This window comes from Salvelinus namaycush, chromosome 28 (genome assembly GCF_016432855.1).
Source record: "Salvelinus namaycush isolate Seneca chromosome 28, SaNama_1.0, whole genome shotgun sequence".
In the NCBI taxonomy this organism is placed as follows: domain Eukaryota; kingdom Metazoa; phylum Chordata; class Actinopteri; order Salmoniformes; family Salmonidae; genus Salvelinus; species Salvelinus namaycush.
The window spans coordinates 35,913,202-35,941,014 of NC_052334.1; the positions used below are offsets into that span (position 1 = coordinate 35,913,202).

Here is a 27,813-nt window from a genome sequence, read left to right on the forward strand (position 1 = left end):
CAGAAAACCCTCCACTACAGCTGTGGCCATGACCCAACCTGGCAACCCAGGCCTGAGCTCCATCTCTTTCCTTACCCACCTCACACATCTGCAGCTGGAAGAACCTCCTCTCCTTCTCCATCTCCTCTGCGATCTCCGCCCCGCTGATCTCAGTGCGGATCATGCCGTGCTGCCGCGCGTGCTCCTTCTTCTCCTTCTCGATCTTAGTGCTGGGACAGGAAGTGACATCGTTGGGGGGGGGGGGGGTCAAAGGGCATTTCCAACCACCGACACACCAAACAGGAAATATTCAGAGTGGAAAGGGGAGGGCATTCCATGCAAAAGGGCATTCTTTTCTAGCTTAGCATATTCCCTTAAAAAAGGATGCAACATTTGGCTCCTCCTATGAGGAAGCTTAGGGAGACTTTAAGTGACGCCTGTTTTCGTTCAGATTTGAAAGCAGACGGCCTCTCACTCATGCCTTTGGGTTATGGGTGTTAGGTCCTCGTCACTGTGGCCCATCGCTAAACCAACGTTAATGACTTGCCTGTTTTTTTTTCACCTCTGCCTGCAGTCAGTAAACAGCTTGGCCCATTTGGAACCATCAAGACACAGATGCAACAAGGCCATTCCAAAGGAAACTGAACCAAGGGGAAAAAAACTACAAACGGATCATACCAAGACAGACAGAGAGGGGAGCATCAAGCTGATGTCAAAGTGGTGTGAATGCATGAGCCAGCGCTGCACTATGGTCTGCTCCTGCAAGTCTACATAACGTGCTATCATCTACTGCTGTTCCAGAAAACATTTGATTCAAAAAGACACTTAAAGAAGTCAATTCCTGCCGCTGCGTCACAAACATTCATCCGTCTCAGGCAAAGTCATCTGGGTTACATTCGGTCATTTTGGGTGGCTTCCTTTTTTTAGACTCAAACCGTCATTAGGTAAGACATCAAGATGTGACTGCTTTCATTAGTAGAACACCTACAAAGCTGTCACCTTAATCCTCAGCCCAGAAGCATAGGAGTAGAGAGAAAGCTAAAAGCAGCCACAAGAGCCACCAAAGACCGTTGACACAGAGATGGAGACAGCGGATCAAATGGGACTCTGTGGTGACGATGGCAGGGTGCTACTCGCGATCTTTAAGGTGGTCGGGGCCAGAGTGGAGTTTGGGGCAGAGAGTCTAACCTCTTTCGGTCTGCAAAATAGGAAAGGCCTCATTATAACCGCAGACAAAGAGGTTAGAGATATTACAGAGATATGAGAACAAATCCGATTGTGATCGGAAAAGTTGAAAAGAACATCAGAGCAGACGGGACAACGATGTTCTAGGCCAAGCATGGTACTGCCCTCCATTGATAGCAGACTAGCAGAGAGCAACAAGTCAGTACCGTCTCGTCACCAGATTGGCGTTGCAGAAGAAAATGTATTACCCTTTCAGTAAAGAATGTCCTTTGCAGCTTGGAAAATATATCAGAGTGCTATAAAATTTCATATACCGTTGCATGCAAAATCACAGTGTAGACAGAGAGATGGTTTATTATTCTGGGTGTATTCATTGATGATTGCAAGGTGAGGTTGGTTGGGGAATAGTGGCCATTACAAGCACAGAGACGGGACAAGACATATCACATTGCATCTCATTCAATATATTGCTTATGAGGATACAAATCGGGCTCTAACAATGACAAATACACAGTCAAATGCAAACTATTATGACAGTACCAAAACGCTTGTGAGTCAGTTGAACCGACTGCTACAGTACGGCCATAGAATGAACCAACGGATCAAAAGACAATGGACTGATCATCTGATCGTCTTCGTACTCTAAGCTAATAATGTCAATTGGCCAGAACATAATTTCATATTGGCGGTAGTAAAATATATATTTTTTAAACTTACACTTTTGTTTCATAGTCTTTCCAGGACTTATCAAATGGCTTTTTCAGGTCCTGTGAAGAAAAAAAGCAGAAAGAAACCGACGTCAGAACTTCTAATTCAGAAACAGAATGATTCAGTTTTTGTTGGCACTAACATCACCCGTTAAAGAGGCTAGAAAGAGATCAACATGGTCATAGCACACATTGTGATATTAAGCATACCACTGCACACACAGACAGCGTTACTATATCTAGAAGGCACTGAAGCTACGGTACACATCAATACTCCAGTCAGTTCATGTTTACGTGATGTTACAAGCTCAGGGAAAACCCCATCCCTGTCAATCTCCCTGCACTAGCCAAAAGGTCAACAAAGCACACTGCCAATACATGACTCAATCTTGTCATCCTTTTCCTCGTTGTTGCCGTAGACGACAATAACGTACAAAGTGCTACCGTTGAAAATAAAAAGAGCAGTGTTCAGAATAGTAACATGGTTTAAGTGGCCACACAGCTGAACAGATTCCCCATGGTAATAGAGTAGCGTTCAACAGCTGTTTGATCAAATGTTCAATTATGCAACGCTTTTCAGGCACCGCGCCAATGAATAAACAGTGATTAGGGACAAACAAAAACAGACATTAACTGGCGAAATTGCCCGTGTCATTTTTCCTCCAAACACCGCAGCGGCAACCATAATTGCTGCTTCCGAGGCCATTGAAAAAAGGCCGTGGTGAAACATGATGAGATCAATGGATTATCTGATTGCCCTGTGAATCTGCTTGTTCTTTTCATGTTGATTTGCTGATTGCATCCCAATCAACAATTGTGGAGAGCACTGATTGTTACTGTAACAGTCGGTTTTTTCAGACAAAAAAATGATTGCAGTGGCAACCGCAGGCATTTTTATAGTCATTAACTGGAATGAAAAATGAGTTGGTATAAAATGTGACGCATCCTCTAACAAAAGCCAATCTTTCTAAAGCTTTGTTACAATTAATGTATTATGGCATTATTACAATAAATATGTTGCCATTTTGCTGTCATTATATTAAACAGATTGCCTGACAGCCCATTCTCTTACAGAGACGTTCCCTCTGTTGACCCCTGGGCCCGTATCCACAAAGCAACTCAGAGTAGGAGAGCTGATCTCAGGTCCCAACCTTTCAATATAAAATCTTATTCATTCATATATAAAAAGGCTAAACTGATCCTAGATCAGCACTCTTACTCAGACACTTGGTGGATACCAGCCCAGACCTCTTCAAAACAAGTGTGGCAGTCATGGATCCATGGTCATTGGATCATGGTCTGACGAAAGAGAAAGAAAGAGATAAAGAGACAAAGAGTGTGAGAGAAAGAGAAATAGAGGAAGCAAGATAAACATTTTTTAAAGGAGAACACTGGCTAAAAATACAAGCCGCGGAAGCGAGACGAGTTGCGCAGAGCGGCACATTGTCCAAGTGCAGCATTCCTCTCTCATTCACAGCGGCTCGATGGGAAGTGAAGTGAGGAGCTAGCTACTGTGAGAGTGGGGAACAACAGTAGGGAGTGAAGTGGGCCGCTAGTATCAGATGGTGAGTGTAGCTGGTGCATGAAGTCAGGCGCAGGACAGCAGAATGAGTGAGCAACGTACTTTACTCAACAAGGCACAAGGTAAACAATTACACTTGACCAAAACAAGACGGTAAAGATAACTCACGGGTGAACACAGCACCCGACAAAAAACCAGCCATCAAAATAAACCTAACTGAACATGAATAATCCCGCACAGCACCATGGGGGAAACAGAGGGTTTAAATACAGGAACAAATCATTGTGAAATGGAAAACAGGTGTGTGAAAACAAAGACAAAACCAAAGGAAAAAGAAAAGTGGATCGGCGATGGCTAGAAGACCGGCAACGCCGCCCGCCGAGCACCGCCCGAACACGGAGAAGCACCGACTTCGGCAGAAGTCGTGACAGCTAGCTTCCACACAACAACATGGAACATGGCAGGGCAACTTAGCTGTGTGGAATGCTGGAAGAGCACAGCCAGACAGGGCTCACCTCCCATCCACTCTACCAAATCAACATGCACCCTCTCTTTAATGAGTTTTGCCAGAATAGATATTTGGGAGACAGAGGCTTTAAAACAAAACATAACACTCTTCTATAAAGTTCCTATCCTGCAGTAGCCTCTTTCTTGGTTGAGTTTCTTAGTTCAATTCTTACCTCCGTTACCATTGTCCTTTCCTGTGCTCCTGAATGGGATGGGTCCACTTGAGGTGATACAGTAGTGGATGATCCACATGCCTGTCCAGTGAGTTGGAACGGGACCTATTCAGACTGCTACGTGGACAGAGCCTTTTCACCAAGACCTCAAATATAAAACATGCAATTTACAGCTTTCAACCTCTATTCCAATGTCGTCTTGAACCTGGTCTTGTTGCTGTCAAGGGCACCTGTTACAATTCCATTAATTATGATCAGCCTCTACTCCCTAATCTTTTCTTGGTGAGAAATAATGGTGAGATCACTCCTTTGGCAGAGCTTCTTGGCGCTAAAAGCCTCCGCCAACAATTCTGTGTGTGTGTGTATGGGTTTCATGACTCTATGGGGGGGGGGGGGGGGGGGATGTGAGTCATGGTGTGTGTAAAAAAACACAAAAAAAACCCACAATAGATACAAAGGATCAGAAGGTCTAGCGCTGGAAGGGATGACATCATCCCAGTGTCAGGTCTAATACGTAAATCCCCTTGGCTCTGGTGTTTTGTGGTCTCAGCACTTTCCGCCAGTCTGCTTATGTTCAGTGTTTGGAGTGGGAATGTGGTTAAGGAGGTGGACACTGGACAGAGCTTAAGGGCCCATGCAGCAACAATAACCCATATGAACCAACTATGAGGGCCTGAGCCAGCACTGAACCGCAGACAGACAGGGAGTGATCATGCTGTATCTTGGTTGGTTGTGCCCAATTCCGGATTGGACTACGAATATTTCATTAGTACACATACAGTTAAATGCCAAAATAAAAGAAAACGCTTGAGTAAATGAGGGATACCAAATGCTTTTAGTGTATGTCGACAAATTAGTGGATTCGGCTATTTCAGCCATAGCCGTTGCCTACAGGTGTATAAAATTGAGCACACAGCCATGCAATCTCCATAGACAAACATTTGTAGAATGGCCCGTACTGAAGAGCTCGACGACTTTCAACGTGGCACCGTCATAGGATGCCACCTTTCCAACAAGTCAGTTTGTCACATTTCTGCCCTGCTAGAGCTGCCCCGGACAACTGTAAGTGATGTTATTGTGAAGTGGACATGTCTCAGAGCAACAACAACTCAGCCGCGACGTGGTAGGCCACACAAGCTCACAGAAATGTGCTGAAGCGTGTAGCACATAGAAATCGCCCGTCTTCGGTTGCAACACTCACTACAGGGTCCCAAACTGCCTCTGGAAGCGACGTCAGCACAAAAACTGTTCGCCGGGAGCTTCATGAAATGGGTTTCCATGTCCGAGAAGCCGCACACAAGCCTAAGATCACCATGTGCAATGCCAAGCATTGGCTGGAGTGGTGTAAAGCTCACCGCCGTTGGACACTGGAGCAGTGGAAAACATGTTGGAGGCTGTTCTTTTTTTTACTTAACTAGGCAAGTGAGTTAAGAACAAATTCTTATTTTACAATGATGACACTGGGCCAATTGTGTGCCGCCCTATGGGACTCCCGATCACGGCCGGTTGTGATACAGCCCGGGATCGAACCAGGGTCTGTAGTGACACCTCTAGCACTGAGATAGTGCCTTAGACCACTGCGCCACTAATAGCAGCAAAGGGGGGACCAACTCCAGATTAATGCCCATGATTTTGGAGTGAGATGTTCGACGACTTTTGGCCATGTAGTGTATATTGAAAGTGTGTGCTTCCACACAGGTGTGGTTCCTGAGTTAATTACTTGACATCCCATCATACTTAGGGTCATGTATAAAAGTGGCCAAGGCTACAGTAGCTAGAAGATCTCAGTGACTTTGAAAGAGCGGTCTCAAAGGAGCATAGGGGGTTTAAAGTGTGTGTCAGTCACCATATCTCAACCCAATTGAACACTTATGGAATATCTCATGAAAGAATAGTGCCGCATCCCTCCGATAGAGTTCCAGACACTTGTAGAATCTATGCCAAGGCGCATTGAAGTTCTGGCGGCTCATGGTGGCCCAACCCCCTATTAAGACACTATGTTGGGGTTTCCTTTATTTTGGCAGTTACCTGTACTTCACATACAGTGTACCTACCCCTTCTCAACTGAAGAAACTTATAAATCTTAATCATGGCTTACTTTAAGCTCTCTGGGGCTGTCTCTGCCTCAGTAGAAGCAGACGGGACCCAGGCTAATGTAACCAGACAGACCAGTAACGTTCCTACTTGTACATCCTTTATCAGACGCTGTCCATGCGGAAGTACCAACAAAAATGACAGGAAGTGAGAGGAAACCAAAAAACTACGGGGTCACTTTGTGCCATGACCGTACAACCCCAGAGAGCAGCATGTTAAACACCTACATCTTTTCCCCAGTTGAGGTTAAACAGCAGGATGGAGAGATGAGTGGAGCGTAAAATGGCCTGTAATGGACCTGAAAGGAGCCGCAAAGTATGCAGGTAAGCGGCTACTTTTCATGGGTCCACTACTCTCAATAGGCCATGAGTCGAACCACTTCAGCAGACTCCTCCACTGCATCACTAGCTGAAAATGTACTCTGCGGAGGGATTGTTTCAGTGAGGACAGAATATATCCCAACTACCGTGGAGCACAGACGCTCTCTTTGAGCATAAAACGGTTGCTTACTCGGACACTTTCACAGCCCAAGCCCTCAGGAGTCTATTGCCCTCCATCCCCCACAGCAGGAGAATCAGTGCGGTCTCAGGTATTCCCTACCATTATATCACAGTTCTATCATAATAGTGCTACAGATGTTCATATTCCAACATAAGTCATAATCTTGAACCTATAAAGTTGAATCCCATTGTTAGTTCTGTTACTGTTACAAATGGGAAGCCCACTGTGGCTAGCAAAAGTTAAACCAATGCTATTAGTTTAAATGTCAATGCCATAAATATGGATATCCCCTCGGTTTACAAATCACTTAAGGGGCTTGGGCTGTGGCACTTGAACGTGCAGAGTTTGATAAAAAAAAGGACCTTCTTGATATCAGTAACCTTGTTCATATAAACCTGAATTACACAATTAGCACTGAGACCGTTTGCCCTAGTAGGAAGCCCACTGTGGGTAGCTCTCCCTGTTCTATTGGCTCAAATGTAATTATCAGTTACATGTCGACCTCTGATCATTTTTTGTGCTTGCTTGAGAGGCCTTACAAGCAACCCCGAAATGGGCAATAAATAGCTTGCGTTAACATATTTAGCCTGAGAAACAAGGTTCATGAAGTTGTTAACTTGCTAACATCGACAACATTCATATACTGGCCATCTCTGAAACTCACTTAGATACAGCGCCTTGAAAAAGTATTCACAACAGTCAACTTTTTCCACATGTTATTGTGTTACAGCCTGAATTTAAAATGGCTTATAAACAATACCCCATACATGTCAAAGTGGAGCTATGTTGCAAGACAAATTAATTGAAAGGAAAAGCTGAAATTTCTCGAGTCAACAAGAATTCAACCCCTTTGTTATGGCAAGCCTAAATAAGTTCAGGGGTAAAAAAATAATAATAATAATGCAAAGGGACCCTATTGGTAGATTGATAAAAATAGTGTTTAATGGCTGTGATAGAAGAAAACTGTGGAAGGATCAACAACGTTGTAGTTACTCCACAATACTAACCTAAATGACAGTGTGAAAAGGAAATCTGTACAGAATAGAAATATTCCAAAACATGCGTCCTGTTTACAATAAGGCACTAAAGTAAAACTGCAAAGAATGTGGCAAAGAAATAAACTTAATGTCCTCAACACAAAGCGTTATGTATGGGGCAAATCCAACACAACACGAGTGCCACTCTTCATATTTTCAAGCATGCTGGTGGCTGCATCATGTTTATGGTATGCTTGTCATCGGCAAGGAATAGGGAGTTTTTTAGGATAAAAATAAATGGAATAGAGCTAATCACAGACAAAATCCTAGAGGAAAACCTGGTTTGTCTGATTTCCAACAGACACTCGGAGACAAAATTCCCCGTTCAGCAGGACAATAAACTAAATCACAAGGCTTACCAAGATAACATGCAACGTTCCTGAGAGGCCTAGTTACAGTTTTGACTTCAATCAGCTTGAAAAACTATGGCAAGACTTAAAAATGAAGGGATGGCTGCCGTTTTACGGGCTCCTAACCAATTGTCCTATTTTTACACATAAAAAAAAAAACGTATTTTGTACATAATGTTGATACTACAGTCTCTTATGACCGAAAATAGCTTTTGGATATCAGAACAGCGATTACTCACCTCGAACTGGTGAGTCAGACGCAAAGGATATAATGTTGTTTCCAGACACGGCCCAAATCCCCGTCAATCGCATGAAGACAATAAGGAAATACAGGGAGCTGGAGATCAGGGTGCCTTGTGAGAATTTGTCGGCTACCATCCATTCTAAACTCAGCAAAAAAATAAACGTCCTCTCACTGTCAACTGCATTTATTTTCAGCAAACTAAACATATGTGAATATTTGTATGAACATAACAAGATTCAACAACTGAGACAATATCTGAACAAGTTCCACAGACATGTGACTAACAGCAATGGAATAATGTGTCCCTGAAAAAGGGGGGGGGGGGGGGGGTCAAAATCAAAAGTAACAGTCAGTATCTGCTGTGGCCAGCAGCTGCATTAAGTACCGCAGTGCATCTCCTCCTCATGGACTGCACCAGATTTGCCAGTTCTTGCTGTGAGATGCTTCCCCACTCTTCCACCAAGGCACCTGCAAGTTCCCGGATATTTCTGGAGGGAATGGCCCTCACCCTCAGGTCCAACAGGTCCCAGACGTGCTCAATGGGATTGAGATCCGGGCTCTTAGCTGACCAATGGCAAAACACTGACATTCCTGCCTTGCAGGAAATCACGCACAGTACGAGCAGTATGGCTGGTGGCATTGACGGACCCTCCACCTCCAAATCAATCCCGCTCCAGAGTACAGGCCTCGGTGTAACACCCATTCCTTCGACAATAAACGCAAATCCGACCAGCCCCCCTGGTGAGACAAAAATCACAACTCGTCAGTGAAGAGCACTTTTTGCCAGTCCTGTCTGGTCTAGCGACGGTGGGTTTGTGCCCATAGGTGACGTTGTTGCCAGTGATGTCTGGTGAGGACCTGCCTTTACAACAGGCTTACAAACCCTCAGTCCAGCCTCTCTCAGCCTATTGCGGACAGTCTGAGCACTGATGGAGGTGTGATGTTCGGACGTGTTGCCATCCTGTACCTGTCCCGCAGGTATGATGTTCGATGTACCGATCCTGTGCAGGTGTTGTTACACGTGGTCTACCACTGCGAGGACGATCAGTTGTCCGTCCTGTCTCCCTGTAGCACTGTCTTAGGCGTCTCATAGTACGGACATTGCAATTTATTGCCCTGGCCACATCTGCAGTCCTCATGCCTCCTTGCAGCACGCCTAAGGCATGTTCACGCAGATGAGCAGGGACCCTGGGCATCTTTCTTTTGGTGTTTTTCAGAGGCAGTAGAAAGGCCACTTTAGTGTCCTAAGTTTTCATAACTGTGACCTTAATTGCCTACCGTCTATAAGCTGTTAGTGTCTTAACGACCGTTCCACAGGTGCATGTCCATTCATTGTTTATGGTTCATTGAACAAGCATGGGAAACAGCGTTTAAACCCTTTACAATGAAGATCTGAAATTATTTGGATTTCTACGAATTATCTTTGAAAGACAGGGTCCTGAAAAAGGGACATTTCTTATTTTGCTGAGTTTATTAGCCAACGTGCAATCACTGAAGAATAAACTGGATGAGCTCCGTTTAAGACTATCCTACGAACGGGACATTAAAAACTGTAATATCTTATGTTTCACCGAGTCGTGGCTGAACAATGACACGGTTGGCTGGGTTGTCTGTGCATCGGCAGAACAGAATAGCTATATCCGGTAAGACGAGGGGTGGGGGTGTGTGTCTATTTGGCAATAACAGCTGGTGCCCGATGTCTAATATTAAAGTAGCCTTGAGGTATTGCTCGCCTGAGGTAGATAACCTCATGATAAGCTGTAGACCACACTATCTACCAAGAGTTTATCTATATTTTCGTAGCCGTCTATTTACCACCACAAACCGACGATGGCACTAAGACTGCACTCACCGAGCTGTATAAGGCCATAAGCAAACAAAAAAATGCTCATCCAGAAGCGGCACTCCTAGTGGCCTGGGACTTTAATGCAGGCAAACTTGAATCCCTTTTACATTTCTACCAGCATGTTACATGTGCAACCAGAGGGATAAAAATCAAAAATCGTGACCGTACATACATATCCCAACCAGAAGTCATGTATTACAGGCAACATCAGCACTGAGCTAAAGGCTAGAGCTGCCGCTTTCAAGGAGAGGGACACTAATCCGGGCGCTTACAAGAATTCCTGCTATGCCCTAAGACAAACCATCAAAAACAGGCAAAGCATCAATACAGGACTAAGATTGAAACCTACACACCGGCTTTGATGCTCGTCGGATGTTACAGGGCTTACAAACTATTACGGACTACAAAGGGAAACACAGCTGCGAGCTGCCCAGTGACGCGAGCCTACCAGATGGGCTAAATGCCTTTTATGCTCGCTTTGAGGCAAGCAACACTGAAGCAAGCATGAGAGCACCAGCTGTTCTGGACGACTGTGATCACGCTCTCCGTAGCAGATGTGACAAAGACCTTTAAACTGATGAACATTCACAAGGCCGCGAGGCCAGACGGATTACCGGGACTAGTACTCAGAGCATGCATGGACCAACTGGCAAGTGTCTACACTGACCTTTTCCACCTCTCCATGACCGAGTCTGCAATACCTACATGTTTCAAGCAGACCATTATAGTCCCTGTGCCCAAGAAAGCAAAGAACCTGCCTAAGTGACTACCGCCCCGTAGCACTCACGTCGGTAGCCATGAAGTGCTTTGAAAGGCTGGTCACGGCTCACATCAACATCATCATACCGGGAAACTCTAGACCCACTCCAATTCACAGACCGCCCCAACAGATCCACAGATGACACAATCTCAATCGCACTTCACACTGCCCTTTCCCACCTGAACAAAAGGAACACCTATGTGAGAATGCTGTTCATTGAATACAGCTCAGTGTTCAACACCATAGTGCCCACAAAGCTCAGCACTAAGTTAAGGACCCTGGGACTAAACACCCCCCTCTGCAACTGGATCCTGGACTTCCTGACGGGCCACCCCCATGTGGTAAGGGTAGGTAGGCAACACCACATCTGCCACGCTGATCCTCAGCAAGGGAGTCCTTCAGGGGTGCGTTCTTAGTCCCCTCCTGTACTCCCTGTTCACCCACGACTGTGTGGCCAAGCATGACTCCAACATCATCATTAAGTTTGCAAACGACACAACAGTGTTAGGCCTGATCACCGACAACAATGAGACAGCCTATAGGGAGGTCAGAAACCTGGCAGTGTAGTGCCAGGACAACAACCTCTCCCTCAATGTGAGCAAGACAAAGGAGATCGTGGGCTACTGGAAAAGGAGGGCGGAACACGCCCCCATTCACATCAACGGGGCTGTAGTGGAGCGGGTCGAGAGTTTAAAGTTCCTTGGGGTCCAGATCACCAACAAACTATCATGATCCAAACACCAAGAAAGTTGTGAAGAGGGCACGACAACACCTTTTCCCCCTCAGGAGATTAAAAAGATTTGGCATGGGTGCCCAGAACCTTAAAAAGGTCTACAGCTGCACTATCGAGAGCATCCTGACCCGGTTGCATCACCGCCTGGTATGGCAACTGCTCGGCATCTGACCGTAAGGCGCTACAGAGGGTAGTGCGTATAAACCAGTACATCACTGGGGCCAAGCTTCCTGCCATCCAGGACCTATATACTAGGCAGTGTCAGAGGAAGGCCCCCAAAAATTGGCAAAGACTCCCAGTCACCCAAGTCATAGACTGTTCTCTCTGCTACTGCACAGCAAGCGGTACCGGAGCGCCAGGTCTAGGACCAAAAGGCTCCTTAACAGCTTCTATCCCCGAGCCTAAAGACGGCTGAACAATTAATCAAAATGGCCACCCAAACTATTTGCATTGACCCCCCCCCCCCCCCCCTTTGTTTTTACACTACTGCTACTCGCTGTTTATTATCTATACATAGTCACTTTACCCCTACCTACATGTACAAATTACCTTGACTAACCTGTACCCCCGCTTATCGACTTGGTACCAGTACCCCCTGTATACAGCCTCATTATTATTATTGTTATTATTATTAGTATTTTTGATTTAGTTTATTTAGTAAATATTTTCTTAACTCTATTCTCTTAAAACTGCATTGTTGGTTAACTTCTCTGGGATATGTGGGACACTACTGTCCCACTTGGCCAAAAGCCAGTAAAAATGCAGAGCGCCAAATTCAAATAAATTACTATAAAAATCTAACTTTCATGAAATCACACATGCAATACACCAAATTAGAGCTACACTTGTTGTGAATCCAGCCAACATGTCAGATTTCAAATAGCATCGTTTGCTTTCGCCGAAAAGCCTATTATCTGAGGATAGCACCATAGTAAACAAAGAGAGAGAAGCATATTTCAACCCTGCAGGCGCGACACAAAACGCAGAAATAAAAATATAATTCATGCCTTACCTTTGACGAGCTTCTGTTGTTGGCACTCCAATATATCCCATAAACATCACAAATGGTCCTTTTGTTCGATTAATTCCGTTGATATATATCCAAAATATTCCATTTATTTGGTGCGTTTGATCCAGAAAAACACTGGTTCCAAATTGTGAAACGTGACTACAAAATCTCAAAAGTTACCTGTAAACTTTGCCAAAACATTTCAAACTACTTTTGTAATACAACTTAAAGGTATTTTTTTACGTAAATAATCGATAAAATTGAAGACGGGATGATCTGTATTCAATACAGGATTAAAACAAACTGTAGCTAGCTTTCTGGTCATGCGCCTCTAACAGTACACTTCAAGTTACCCTCGTTCTGGATGGCCGTACTTCTTCATTACACAAAGGAAAAAACCTCAACCAATTTCTAAAGACTGTTGACATCCAGTGGAAGCGGTAGGAACTGCAAGAAGGTCAATTAGAAATCTGGATTCCCAATGAAAACCCATTGAAAAGAGAGTGACCTCAAAAAAAAAAAATCTGAATGGTTTGTCCTCGGGGTTTCGCCTGCTAAATAAGTTCTGTTATACTCACAGACATGATTCAAACAGTTTTAGAAACTTCAGAGTGTTTTCTATCCAAATCAACTAATAATATGCATATCTTATCTTCTGGGGATGAGTAGCTGGCAGTTGAATTTGGGTATGCTTTTCATCCAAACATGAAAATGCTGCCCCCTATCCTAGAGAAGTTAAGGGCTTGCAAGTAAGCATTTCACGGTAAGGTCAACACCTGTTGTATTCAGCACATGTGACAAATCAAATCTAAATCAAGTTTAAAATAACAATGTGCAAATATTGTGCAATCCAGGTGTGGAAAGCTCTTACAGACTTACTCAGAAAGACTCACAGCTGTAATCGCTGCCAAAGGTGATTCTAACATGTATTGACACAGGGGTGTGAATACTTATGTAAATTTGATATTTCTGTATTTCATTTTCAATAAATGTGCAAACATTTCTAAAAACATGTTTTCACTTTGTCATTATGGGATATTATGTGTAAATGGGTGACAAAACATTTTTTTTTTTTTTTTAATAGATTTTGTATTGAGGCTATAACAAAATGTGGAATAAGTCAAGGGACATGAATACTTTCTGAAGGCACTGTATATCCTTTGATGAGAAAATGGAAGCAATAAATGGTTATAACATCTACAGAAGTGGGGCGGCAGGGTAGCCTAGTGGTTAGAGCGTTGGACTAGTAACCGAAAGGTTGCAAGTTCAAATCCCCGAGCTGACAAGGTACAAATCTGTCGTTCAGCCCCTGTTCCTAGGCCATCATTGAAAAATAAGAATTTGTTCTTAACTGACTTGCCTAGTTAAATATAAAGGTAAATTTGTAAGTCGCTCTGGATAAGAGCGTCTGCTAAATGACTTAAATGTAAAATGTAAGTGACGGGAATGCCAATGGGGATGTGTTGCTGTATTCAGAGTTATATTCATATAAAGCTTAGACAGTATGAAGTATGGATACCGTTTCACCTGTCCCCCCCCTAAAGCCCATTCTTGTGGGGAGTTGCTATAGACAAGGGTCTAGGACCCCCCTGGGTACACATTTTGGTTTTTGCCCTAGCACTACATAGCAGATAAACTCTACATACATTTACATATTACCTCAATTACGTGCCCCCGCACATTGACTCTGTGAATAAAATGACCTTGCTTTTGCAAATAATTTCAACAGTTTCTATTGTAGTTTTAACGTGTGATATTTTACATTGCAGCAGAAAGTGGCCTTGGACAAAATAAACAGCATACCAGCTGTTGATATACATATTTCTATGAAAGACGTCAAGCAATACTTTCAACGTGTCAATCCACGAAAATCATATGGTCCAGATGGCGTCAGCAGCGAGGCACTTCAGGCATGCGCAGACCAGCTCACATTCCATTCCAGACGCTGTTCCAGCGGTCACTGAACAGTGGGATAATTCCAGACTTACAGAAGAAGTGGCTGATTGTCCCAATACCTAAAAACAACAGCCTAAAAGAAAATAACAAATTTACACCCTGTAGCCCTGACATCTGTACCTATGAAATATTTTGGGAAAAAATAAAAAACAAGTTCTCTCTGGTCTCTCATCCCAATTAGACTCAAACCAATTCGCATACCGTGACTCCATGGGTGTTGATGCGTTACTGGTCATGCTGAACAATATCTACGAACATTTAGAAAAGGCAAATAGCCTAGTGAAAATTGTATTCATTGACTGGAGGATAAACTGGTGAATTTAGGTGTCAACTCTCTACTGATCAAGTGGATTAATAGTTTCCTTGTGAACCGTACTCAACAAGTGAAGTTTAACTCCGCCATCTCTACATCTAGAACGGTGAATACGGGAGCCCCTCAAGGTTGCGTACTTTCCCTAATACTGTACACAAACAATTGTCAAGCCTGACGCAGCCCACAAGATTTTTAAATGTGCGGATGACACCGCTGTTGTGGGTTTCCTCCACCCAGAACCAGAACCAGAACAAGCCTCAAGGTTTTGAAAGAGAAAAGGCTAAATTTGTCCAGCGGTGTGCAGATAACTTTCTTGAAATAAACGTTAAGAAAACTAAAGTGATGGAACTTGATTTGAGAAGGAACAAAACTCCACTACCACCTACGAAGATCAACGGGGAACCAGTCGATGGAGTGCCTGGGAATCGAAATAGACAAACTGAAATTCAATGACTGTGCCTTTGCAAAGATAAAGAAATTGCAACAGAGATTTTTTTTTTTTACGCAAACAACTATTTCAATGTCGACCGCCACATCTTACAAAAGTTTTCTAAATCTGTCCTGCCGAGTGTAATGTCCTTTGGTCTAAAATGCCTGTTTGGAAACATGCGAGTGCAAGACCAAGTCAAGCTATAGAGCTTGATTAAGACGGCGGGAAGTATAATTGGTATAGATCACGAATCAGCCACAAACCTGTACACAAAACTCATCCTCCTAAAAATTGAAAGCATTTTAAAGGACAGTACTCATCACCTTCACTCAAAATTCAGTCACAGCAGCAGCCGGACAAGAGGGAAGAGACTTCTTCAAAAGAAAATGAAAACAGATAGATATGGGGACTCTTTTATTCCAAAAGCCACTTTCACTTTAAATGTGAAGCTATAGCACTTTGAATGAATTAGTGTTGTTTCTGTGTTTTCGTGTACTGTCTTTTTAAGCACATGATTTCCCCCCTGGTGGGTTAATAAAGTTGCCACTTTGAATCAGAATCCTATGTTGAAGATGTAAAAATGTACTGGTCTGTTGTGTGTAATGAGGAGCGACTAGATCCATAGGGCGGCGCACAATTGGCCCAGCATCGTCTGGGTTAGGGTTTGGCCGGGGTAGGCCGTCATTGTAAATAATCATTTGTTCATAACTAACTTTCCTATGTAAAATAAAAGTTAAATAAAAAAAGACATTGTTTCTTCCAGTTATTGATAAGCATGCGCCTATTAAGAAACGGACTGTTCAGTTTCTTAATAGGTGCAACACCTTCCTCCTGTTCTCCACAGGTACCTCCCCTGGGGGAGGAGAGGAATAATGATGGAGAAAGCAAGAGGGAAAAGGTCCTGTGGCAGTGTAAGTGAGAGATAGTGAACGGTACGTACTGCAAGCTGGGGATGGAAAGTCTTTGTCTCTCTTTTTAACAGTCTCGCACGCGTTCTCTCTGTCTCTCCCCTCACCCCCCAGTGGTAATGGAGAGACTGTGTGAATCAGAGCAGAAAGCACCATGACTTGCACCCCATTAGCCCCATGTCAGGAGTGTAATGAGAGTCACCAGAGGGGTAATGAGCAAATCTGCATCACTGCTTCTCCCGCTCTGTCAGTACTCACAGTTCAAAGGCCTACTTGCTTCCCTCTGTCAGTCCAGATAGGCCCTGTACTAGGGCTGTCCCCAACTGAAAAAAATCTTGGTCGACCGAAAGTCTGTTATTTCGAACCAATCGGGCGCCATTTTTCAATGTGTATTTTTTCATAAACACACCAAAATCAACTATATGCATTGAGCTTGGCTGATGCTTTAAGCTTACAGTTTTATGAAATAAGACAAATGCCTTAAGAGGGCGCCAGAGGTCTAGATAACCAGAAGAAAAAAAACTCAAACTGAACCAACTACTCTCCTCTCGCTCCTGCTGGCTTTCGCAGATTCTGCCATTACTCTCCTGAAGTTGCCGGTAATAGGCTACACGAGGAGTCGCAACCTTTGATGTGGAATGCTAATTTAGCTTACCATTCCTACCGAACTGTGTGCCAGTTATTGTTTTCATATGCACATTTTCATGAAACTGTTTCATTTCATTTATAATGTCTTCATATCTCCAAATCATTGTCAAGTGTTTCATCAAAATTCTATCCAAATCTAAATGACACAAACCTAAAAAGTAACTTCTATTGCCATGGAAACACAGCCTACACAAAACCAACGAAAAAAACATTGCAGCCTGCAGGTAGAAAATATCCTGATAAATATAAATATTCTATAAATCACATTGGCTACACATGACCTGTCTGCAACAAACTTTAAACATTGTATCCACTATTAAATTGGGTCAGGACTGAAGCTATCACTAAGGAACTTTCAACACTGTATAAAATATTCTGGGCCCTCAAGAGTTTCCTGTGCGAGTGAGCTTGAGACAGACACAGCTGTATAATATTTGCACAATGGATAAGAGGCAGTGCTTGACCTGGGCAGGAACTCACCGGAGCTGAGTACCAGCACCTCAAATGTTCTACTGCTTGAGCTCCTGTTCCTCTTATAGAATATTAGCTCAAAAGTATTGTGGCACTCCTGCACCTATATATAAAAAGTACCAGCACCCAAAATGATTACCGGAACCTATTTCAGTCCAAGTCAAGCACTGATAAGAAGTAATCAGGTTTCCACTGGATCAGAGCATGACATTTTTCCCATTCACACTGAGTGGTTATTGAAAGGGAGAAAGCTGGAAAGATATTTCAAATACATTGAGGAACTATTGTCATTCTCAATGGATGTAAAAACAGACTTTGTTTGCTTGTTGTCTGAGGTGAAGAAAACATTTCTTTGAAAAGCTCCACAGGTCATTAGTGGTGGTGCGTTAAGCCAATCAGAAATACTATCAGATCCCCAAATTGGCACATTTATATTTTGTAGCTTTATTTAACTAGGCAAGTCAGTTAAGAACAAAATCTAATTTTCAATGACGGCCTAGGAACAGTGGGTTAACTGCCTTGTTCAGGGGCAGAACAACAGATTTTTACCTTGTCATCTCGGGGATTCGATCTTGCAACCTTTCAGGTTATAAATCCAACGCTCTAACCACTAGGCTACCTGCCGCCCCAAATGAATACATTTGCGCGCAGGCCAGGTAGCCTATAGGCCTACTTCTATGCGTGCGCGTCCTTACTCAACATTGACAGGAGCTCTCTAAATCAAAAGACAATGACTAAATTGACAAAACTCGTAAATGGAATGAAATAAACCAAATCTTGTTTCTCACTAGTGTAGCATAGGTGGTGCGCTCTGCTAACAATGTGTCCACTCTGACAATGAGAACTGGAAGACTGGAAGAATATTATTGAACGCATCCAAATAAATTACCTTAACCAAAGTAACAAACATTGTAGATTAGAAATGATAGGAATTAACGGGTAAATGTAGTACTGCTGATAAATGTAATGGGGAATTGATATACACTAACAATCAAACGCAGACAATTCACACATTGAAGTTATGAAACAAGGAATGTGCACAAATTGATGGGAAAGAGAGCATTCTGGAAGTGCATCTCGGCGCATGGTCAATCTGACGTCTGCATTGGCCGTGCAGCGTTTCCGGTGATACGGCCCCAGCAGAAATCAGGGCATTCATACTTCGTGCGCTGCTTCGCAGAGCAGTGCTGTTGTCAAGGAAGTGAATTTGTGTTTATACAGGATGTACCGCCCCCACCTACCGTCAACCAATCATGTCAATGTGGAGCTATACAGAGCCCTCCGCATTGTCCCTCCGCATTGTGATGTGGAACGGAACTCGATTTGTCCTCTGCATGCCTTTGAAGGCTCTGCTATTGCGTCACACCCTCCAAATGGAGCCTCTGACCACATTTTCGGGTGAAGCATGAATTGGCTTTGGATTAGTTAATTGAGATGTGCGCAAATGATTATATATATACACGTTACTAATCGACTAAAACAATCTTGATCGACCAACAGCCTAACGACCAAACAATAGACCAGTCGACTAATTGGGGTCAGCCCTACTCTGTGCACAAGCCTACTCGTTTAGGCTGATGTAGCCTGTGGATGCCAACAGTTACAAAGGTGAGGGGTAGGGGGCATGGAAGAGAAGAAAAAAAGAAAGCAAGAGTCCTTGGAGATTTTAAGAGGCAACAGTGAGCAGCCATGTGATAGCCAGACTCTGAGCGAGCGAGCGCGAGAGCGAGAGAGGACAGTAATGAGTGCTGATAGGATTAGAGGCCTGGCAGACTGGGCTGTCTGGGGCCGGCCTCCCATTGATATAAACAAGATTCTGATTGCATTCCTGCAGTAGGCTGTCTGCACCATCACGCACTGGCTGACTGGTTTATCCTGGAGCTAGTAGAATATGTGGGCTGGTCCCAGACTTTAAATGTGTGACGGAGTGTAGTTATGGTGTTGTCTAGTGCAAGAGTGGTGCGCCGTTTATAGTTTCCACCCCCAACACACACACACACACACACACACACACCTTATCTGTTCTGCAGCAGCTACAAAACATGTACAGTACCTAGTAATTACAACAGTGTAGTAGGGTAATGGAAGAGCTTTTAAACAAATCCTTATGGACGTCTCTACTTTAATCTCTGCCTGTAATAACCAACACCCCACACAGTGTAACAGAAAGCCATGAAGGATAGTGTTCCTCACCCCTTTGACTCCTTTCAGGTCTCCTTTCAGCAGGCTGTCCAGAGGGAAGGTGATGATGTTGTTCATGTTCTGGAACTGAATGGACACAGTGGAGAGAAGCCTAGGTCAGAGGGGTTTAACGCGACCATGGGTGAATAGTGACAACCACAGATTATGCGTGCTGTTTAAACGCACTCACCTTAGCTGGTTGTGTGTGTGGGCCTGTCTTTGATGTCTTTGTACAGACACTCTGTATACTCTACAACGGTGTGTCTTAAAGTGATAATCTTCTCCCAGAAATAAAAATCATGAAACTCCTGACAATTTGGTGAAATCCTAGGTTCTCTCAGTAGGTCAAATAACAATTTTCACCATGATTGAACTTCTAGTGGTCTGTCTGTAAAATCAGGAAATGGTGTAGGACCGCATCATAGCGACGTACACTGACTATACCAAACATTAGGAACACCTTTCTAATATAGAGTTGCTGCACCCCCCACATAGATTTTCAAGTAGATTTAAGGTGCTCCCGAGTGGCGCAGCGGTCTAAGGCACTGCATCTCAGTGCAAGTAGGCGTCACTACAGTCCCTGGTTCGAATCTAGGCTGTATCACATCTGGCTGTGATTGGGAGTCTCCTAGGGCGGAGCACAAATTGCACAGCATCGTCTTGGTTTGGCCAGGGTAGTTTGTCATTGAAAATAAGAATGTGTTCTTAATGGACTTGCCTAGTTAAAAAATAAAATATATATATTTACTCTTTTATTTAAGTCAAAACTGTAACTCCACCACTCAGGAACATTCAATGTCCTTACGGTAAGCAACTTCAGTGTAGATTTGACCTTGTGTTTTAGGTTATTGTCCTGCTGAAAGGTGAATTCATCTCCCAGTGTCTAGTGGAAAGCAGACTGAACCAGGTTTTCCTTTAGGATTTTGCCTGTGCTTAGCTCCATTCCTTAACAATTACAAGTAGACCCATAACATGATGCAGCCACCAGTATGCTTCAAAATATGGAGTGGTACTTAGTAATGTGTTGTATTGTATTTGACCCAAACATAACACTTTGTATTCAGGACAAAAAGTGAATTGCTTTGCCACATTTGTTGCTGTATTACTTTAGTGCCTTGTTGCAAACAGGATGCATGTTTTGGAATATTTTTATTCTGTACAGGCTTCCTTTTCACTATCAATTAGGTTAGTATTTTGGAGTAACTACAATGTTGTTGATCCATCCAGTTTTCTCCTATCACAGCCATTCAAACTGTGTAACTGTTTTAAAGTCACCATTGGCCTCATGGTGAAATCCCAGAGCGGTTTCCTGAGTTAGGAACGACGTCTGTATCCTTGTAGTGGGCGTATTGATACACCATCGAAAGTGTAATTAATAACATCACCATGCTGAAAGGGATATTCAATGTCTGCTTTTTTAAATCTTTACCCATCTACCAATAGGTGCCCTTCTTCGCTTGGCATCGGAAAACCTCCCTGGGCTTTGTGGTTGAATCTTTGTATGAAATTCACTGATTGACTGAGGGACCTATCAGATAATTGTATGTGTGGGGTACAGAGATGAGGTAGTCATTCAAAAATCATGTTAAACACTATTATTGCACACAGAGTGAGTCCATGCAACTTATTACGTGACTTGTTAAGCACATATTTACTCCTGAACTTATGTAGGCATGCCATAACAAATGGGTTGCATACTTACTAACTCAAAACATTTCAGCATTTCATTTTTAATGAATTTGTCAATTTCAAAAACATAATTCCATTTTGACATTATGGGGTATTGTGTCTAGGCCAGTGACAAAAAATTACAATTTAATCCATTTTAAATTCAGGCATTAACACAGCAAAATGTGTAAAAAGTCAAGGGGCGTGAATACATCATATATACAGAAGTATGTAGACCCCCTTCAAATTAGTGGATTCGGCTATTTCAGCCACACCCGTTGCTGACAGGTGTATAAAATTGAGCACACCGCCATGCAATCTCCATAGACAAACATTGGCAGTAGAATGGCCTTACTGAAGTGCTCAGTGACTTTCAACGTGGCACCATCATAGGATGTCAGTTCGTCAAATGTCTGACCTGCTAGAGCTGCTCCGGTCAACTGTAAGTGCTGTTTTTGTGAAGTGGAAACGTCTAGGAGCAACAACGGCTCAGCCGCGGAAATGGTAGGCCACACAAGCTCACACAAAGGGACCCCGACTGCTGAAGCGCGTAAAAATCATCAGTCCTCGGTTGCAATGCTCACCGAATTCCAAACTGCCTATAGAAGCAACGTCAGCACAAAAACGGTTTGTCTGGAGCTTCATGAAATGGGTTTACATGTCCGAGCAGCCGCACACGAGCGTCGGCTGGAGTGGTGTAAAGCTCGCTGCCATTGGACTCTGGAGCAGTGGAAACGCATTCTCTGGAGTGATGAATCATGCTTCACCATCTGGCAGTCCGACGGACTAATCTGGTTTTGGCAGATGCCAGGAGAACACTACCTGCCCCAAAGCATAGTACCAACTGTAAAGTTTGGTGGAGGAGGAATAATGGTCTGGGGCTGTTTTTCCATGGTTCGGATTAGGCCCCTTAGTACCAGTGAAGGGAAATCTTAACGTTACAGCATACAATAACATTCTAGATGACTCTGTGCTTCCAACTTTGTGGCAACAGTTTGAGGAAAACCCTTTCCTGTTTCAGCATGACAATGCCCCCGTGCACAAAGCGAGGTCCATACAGTAATGGTTTGTTGAGATTGGTGTGGAAGACTTGACTGGCCTGCACAGAGCCCTGACCTCAACCCCATCGAACACCTTTGGGATGAATTGGAACGCCGACTGCGAGCCAGGCCTAATCGCCCAACCTTGCCCGACCTTACTAATGGTTGTGGCTGAATGGAAGCAAGTCCCCGCAGCAATGTTCCAACATCCAGTGGAAAGTCTTCTCAGAAGAGTGGAGGCTGTTATAGCAGCAAAAGGGGGACCAATTCCATATTAAATGGCCATGATTTTGGAATGAGATGCTCAATGAGCAGGTGTCCACATACTTTTGGTCATGTAGTGTACTTTCTGAAGGCACTGTATCTGCTGTGGAATTAAAAGCATATGTGTGCGTGTGGAATTCCTACCCTAGGGACATGGAGAGATTTCCATTGCGCTCTAATTGTGTGCGTATACTCTGGGGTCAGAATGTTATCTGGAATCGGAGGCCTTTGGGGTAGATCAGTTTTCCATCACAACGTCCAAAGTGCTACTTGAAGACCAAATACCTGCTGGATCCAATTTACAGAGACCCCACTTTGAATCCAATATAGAATCAAACAACCCCAAAGCTTTATTAGAAACACCTGACAGAGTCATTCTAGAGGATTTTGCCTCACCACAAGAACAATTTAGACAGAGAGCAGATTCGCTGTTGATTTAATATGTGTTGTCTCAAGAACTGACCACGTGGGTTGCCAGGTATGGAACTAGGTTGCCAGGTATGGAACTAGGTTGCCATGTTGGAGTCAGAAGACGGAATGGCTAATCTCCTGGCTTTGATTCTCGGCAGCATCATAACACTTATTTCAATCTAAATTCCTCAAGCTGGTAGACTTTTCATCATTCAGAACAAATAGTTAGTTTGAAGGTGCATAATAGAACAAAACTGGGTTCATCTCTGTCTTTCCTCTCACCAGGTTTTTGAAGAGGGCGGTGAGCTCCTTGGTGAAGACCGAGAACTTGAGGAAGGCAGAACCCAGATCGGGGTCGTCCCTGTAGACACAGTTCTCCCCAAACTTCTCCAGAGCCTGGGTGTACTGCTCCTCATTCTCCACATGGGCTGGAAGGAGAGGAGAAAGAAGAAGGGATGAACACGGCAGCACCATGCCAGTGTGCAATTTTACAATCACTATGCCAAGCCTGTCCTTCGGGTATGGACATCAGTGGTGGAAAAAGTACCCAATTGTAATACTTGAGTAAAAGTAAAGATACCTTAATAGAAAATGACTCAAGTAAAAGTGACAGTCACCCAGTAAAATACTACTTGAGTAAAAGTTGAAAAGTATTTGGTATAAAATATAGTTAAGTATCAAAATTAAAAATATTTTCAAATTCCTTATATAAAGCAAACCGTTATTTAAAAAAAAAATGTACTGATAGCCAGGGGCACACTCCAACATCATGAATAAACGAAGCATGTTTGTTAAGTGAGTCCACCAGATCAGAGGCAGTCAGGATGACCAGGGATATGTGAGTGAATTGGACCCTTTTCCAGCCCTGCTAAGCATTCAAAATACTTTTGGGTGTCAGGGGAAATGTATGAAGTAAAAAGTACATTATTTTCTTTAGGAATTGTAGTGAAGTAAAAGTAATAAAAATATATAAATAGTCAAGTACAGATACTTTAAAGTACTACTGAAGTAGTTTTTTTGGGGTATCTGTACTGAAGTACTTTACACCACTGATGGACATACGCACAGACCATCTCAGCAGGATAACACATGTGCACGTGCACGTGCACACTTTTTCCGATCCTTACATGGCAATCAATGAATAATAAATAGGGGCCTTGGTTAGAGTGCACAGTGCAGTGTGTGTGGAATTCCATTCACTTCAATACCCCCCCCCCTCCATCTCTCTGGCATTGTCTTTGGGAAACAAGGATACAATGGGACAGGAAGAGAGAGAGAGTTGGAGAAGACTGTGTCTGCATCCCAAATGGGGATGGGTCAAAAGTAGTGCACTATATAAGGAACAGGGTCCCATTTGGGACACAGCCTGTGTTGTCACACTGGAGTGACTCCAGAGCAGCGGCCATGTGGCGGGGACGAGGAAAACAAAGGCCTTGAAAGAGGAAGAGCGAGAGACTGGCGTCACCCAGTTAAGGGGAACTATGGTTACAGTGTCTGGGTTCAATTGTGCAGACGGAGTATCACAAACTCTCTCGTACAATGAGATGAAAGAAGAATTACTCATGAAAGTTTCCATTCATTAGACTTTGGGAGTTGATAGCTAAAACTGACAGTGTCACTGGTTACAGTTTGCACTTCCTGATTGTAACCCAGCTAGCACATAACGTTCTGAGAACCACATTTATCTTCTTTTTTTTTTTTAAGAGCATGTTTGTCCAATGGTTATTTTGCATACAATCTTCCCATAACGTCTCCTACAGGTTTCCTTAAGGTTCTATTTAAAGTTATTTTCTCAAATTATTCAGAGAACGTTAAGAAACAACGTTCTTCTGTGTGAATTTCTGTACTTCTAAGAATGTTATTTAAAAACATGCATCCGTTCTCAGCATCAACAAAACTCTATCATCTATCTTGTTGAGTGTGTTCAGGTGTGTTGGCCGCACCCACTAATTGGCCACACCTGATCATAATGATCGCTTGTTTCCTTTGAAATGGGGTCTGTTTGAATAGACAAAAATGCACAGTTTGTAAGAGTTAAAAAACATGGCAATCTCAGAACATTAAAACCCCAAAATTAACTTTCAGGGAACCAAAACGTTCTCAGAACCTAAACTCTAAACATTTATGTTCCCAGAACAGGTGAAGATTTCACTTCCGAGGCCTCCCGAGTGGCGCAGCCGACCGCGAACAGGAGACTACTACCTCCAATAAATCGGTATCGGCGTTGAAAAATCATAATCGGTCGACATCTAGTTAGGTTGATTCTAAAAATAAGGCTAAAGCTAATACATATGGGTGTGGTATTTTTTTAAAAGGAGAGTCAAACCTAAGAGAGAGAGAGATGCCACCCGTGCGTGTGAGTGTGTGTGGAACAGGAAGTTGGCAATTCAACTAATCAAACCCAGCAACCACTTCAAGCAACAAAAGGGAAGTCCATAAAGCAGGCCTGACAGATGTCACCTAGCCTCAGACCCACACTTCATTAAGTGCTGCTAACAGCTAATAAACCAGAGGTGGAGAGGAACACTGGGATTTGAGGCACTGGTATGGGTGCAGGGAGAGTTGCCATGACGACCCAGAGACCTTCCCTCGAGAACTATGGTGACTCACTAAAACAATACCGAAATACACTACGGAAAAAGAAGGAACAGCACGTCAGAAATCAGCTCAATGTAATTGAAGAATCCATAGACTCTAACCACTTCTGGGAAAATTGGAAAACAAACACAAAGAATTATCTTTCCAAAATGGAGATGCATGGGTAAACCTCTTCTCCAATCTTTTTGGCTCTATAACAAAGAACAAAGAACAAACAGCAAAAACATATACATGATCAAATACAAATCTTAGAATTAACTACTAAAGACTACCAGAACCCACTGGATTCTCCAATTACCTTGAATGAACTACAGGTCAAAATAAAAACCCTCCAACCCAAAAAGGCCTGTGGTGTTGATGGTATCCTCAATGAAATGATCAAATATACAGACAACAAATTCCAATTGGCTATACTAAAACTCTTTAACATCATCCTTTGCTCTGGCATCTTCCCCAATATTTGGAACCAAGGACTGATCACCCCAATCCACAAAAGTGGAGACAAATTTGACCCCAATAACTACCGTGGGATATGCGTCAACAGCAACCTTGGGAAAATCCTCTGCATTACCATTAACAGCAGACTCGTACATTTCCTGAGTGAAAACAATGTACTTAGCAAATGTCAAATTGGCTTTTTACCAAATTATCGTACGACAGACCACATATTCACCCTGCACACCCTAATTGACAAACAAACCAAAACAAAGGCAAAGTCTTCTCATACTTTGTTGATTTAAAAAAATCCTTCGACTCAGTTTGGCATGAGGGTCTGCTATACAAATTGATGGAAAGGGGTGTTGGGGGAAAAACATACGACATTATAAAATCCATGTACACAAACAAGTGTGCGGTTAAAAAAGGCAAAAAAACACACATTTCTTCCCACATGGCCGTGGGGTGAGACAGGAATGCAGCTTAAGCCCCACCCTCTTCAACAGATATATCAACGAATTGGCGAGGGCACTAGAAGTCTGCAGCACCCGGCCTCACCCTACTAGAATCTTTAGTCAAATGTCTACTGTTCGCTGATGATCTGGTGCTTCTGTCACCAACCACAGAGGGCCTACAGCAGCAACTAGATCTTCTGCACAGATTCTGCCAGACCTGGGCCCAGACAGTAAATCTCAGTAAGACCAAAAAAGGTCCAGTCACCAGGACCACAAAGAGAAATTCCATCTAGACACCTTTGCCCTAGAGCACACAAAAAAACTATACATACCTTGGCCTAAACATCAGCGCCACAGGTAACTTCCACAAAGCTGTGAACGATCTGAGAGACAAGGCAAGAAGGGCATTCTATACCATCGAAAGGAACATAAAATACAACATACCAATTAGGATCTGGCTAAAAATACTTGAATCAGTTATAGAACCCATTGCCCTTTATGGTTGTGAGTTCTGGGGTCCGCTCACCAACCAAGATTCACAAAATGGGACAAACACCAAATTGAGACTCTGCATGCAGAATTCTGCAAAAATATCCTCAGTATACAATGTAGAACACCAAATAATGCATGCAGAGCAGAATTAGGCCGATACCCGCTAATTATCAAAATCCAGAAAAGATTTTAGAGAACCCAAACACACCCCACAATGCCCCAGGACAGCAACACAGTTAGACCCAAACAAATCATGAGAAAACAAAAAGATAATTATTTCCAATGTCAAGTAATTAACAAAAAAACAGAGCAAACTAGAATGCTATTTGGCCCTAAACAGAGAGAACACAGTGGCAGAATACCTGACCACTGTGACTGACGCAAACTTAAGGAAAGCTTTGACTATGTACAGACTCAGTGAGCATAGCCTTGCTATTGAGAAAGGCTGCCGTAGGCAGACCTGGCTCTCAAGAGAAGACAGGCTATGTGCACACTGCCCACAAAATGAGGTGAAAACTGAGCTGCACTTCCTAACCTCCTGCCCAATGTATGAACATAGAGACACATATTTCCCTCAGATTACACAGACCCACAAAGAATTTGAAAACAAACCTGATTTTGATAAACTCCCATATCTACTGGGTGAAATACCACAGTTGTGCCATCACAGCAGCAAAATTTGTTGCCACAAGAAAAGGTCAACCAGTGAAGAACGAACACCATTTGTGATCTACTTCACTTGCTTTGGCAATGTTAACATATGTTTCCCATGCCAATAAAGCTCCTTGAATTGACAGAGACAGAGACAGAGATGTTAATGTTTACTATTCATTTTTGATTATTTCCCTTTTCTTTCTTGTCTATTTCACTGGCTTTGGCAATGTAAAGAAATGTTT

At 43.2% G+C, this 27,813-nt stretch overlaps 1 protein-coding gene across 1 annotated transcript in view; it reads right to left on the reverse strand.

Annotated features, from left to right (window-relative positions):
* asap2a (ArfGAP with SH3 domain, ankyrin repeat and PH domain 2a) overlaps positions 1 to 27,813 on the reverse strand; it is a 94,490-nt gene that overhangs the window by 31,527 nt on the left and 35,150 nt on the right. The window contains exons 3-6 of the mRNA XM_038967273.1: positions 23,220 to 23,365; positions 19,567 to 19,641; positions 1,882 to 1,931; positions 80 to 209 (exon numbers count right to left, since the gene is read on the reverse strand). Coding sequence (XP_038823201.1) covers positions 80 to 209; positions 1,882 to 1,931; positions 19,567 to 19,641; positions 23,220 to 23,365 — 401 coding nt within the window. The remainder of the gene's footprint in view (positions 1 to 79; positions 210 to 1,881; positions 1,932 to 19,566; positions 19,642 to 23,219; positions 23,366 to 27,813) is intronic.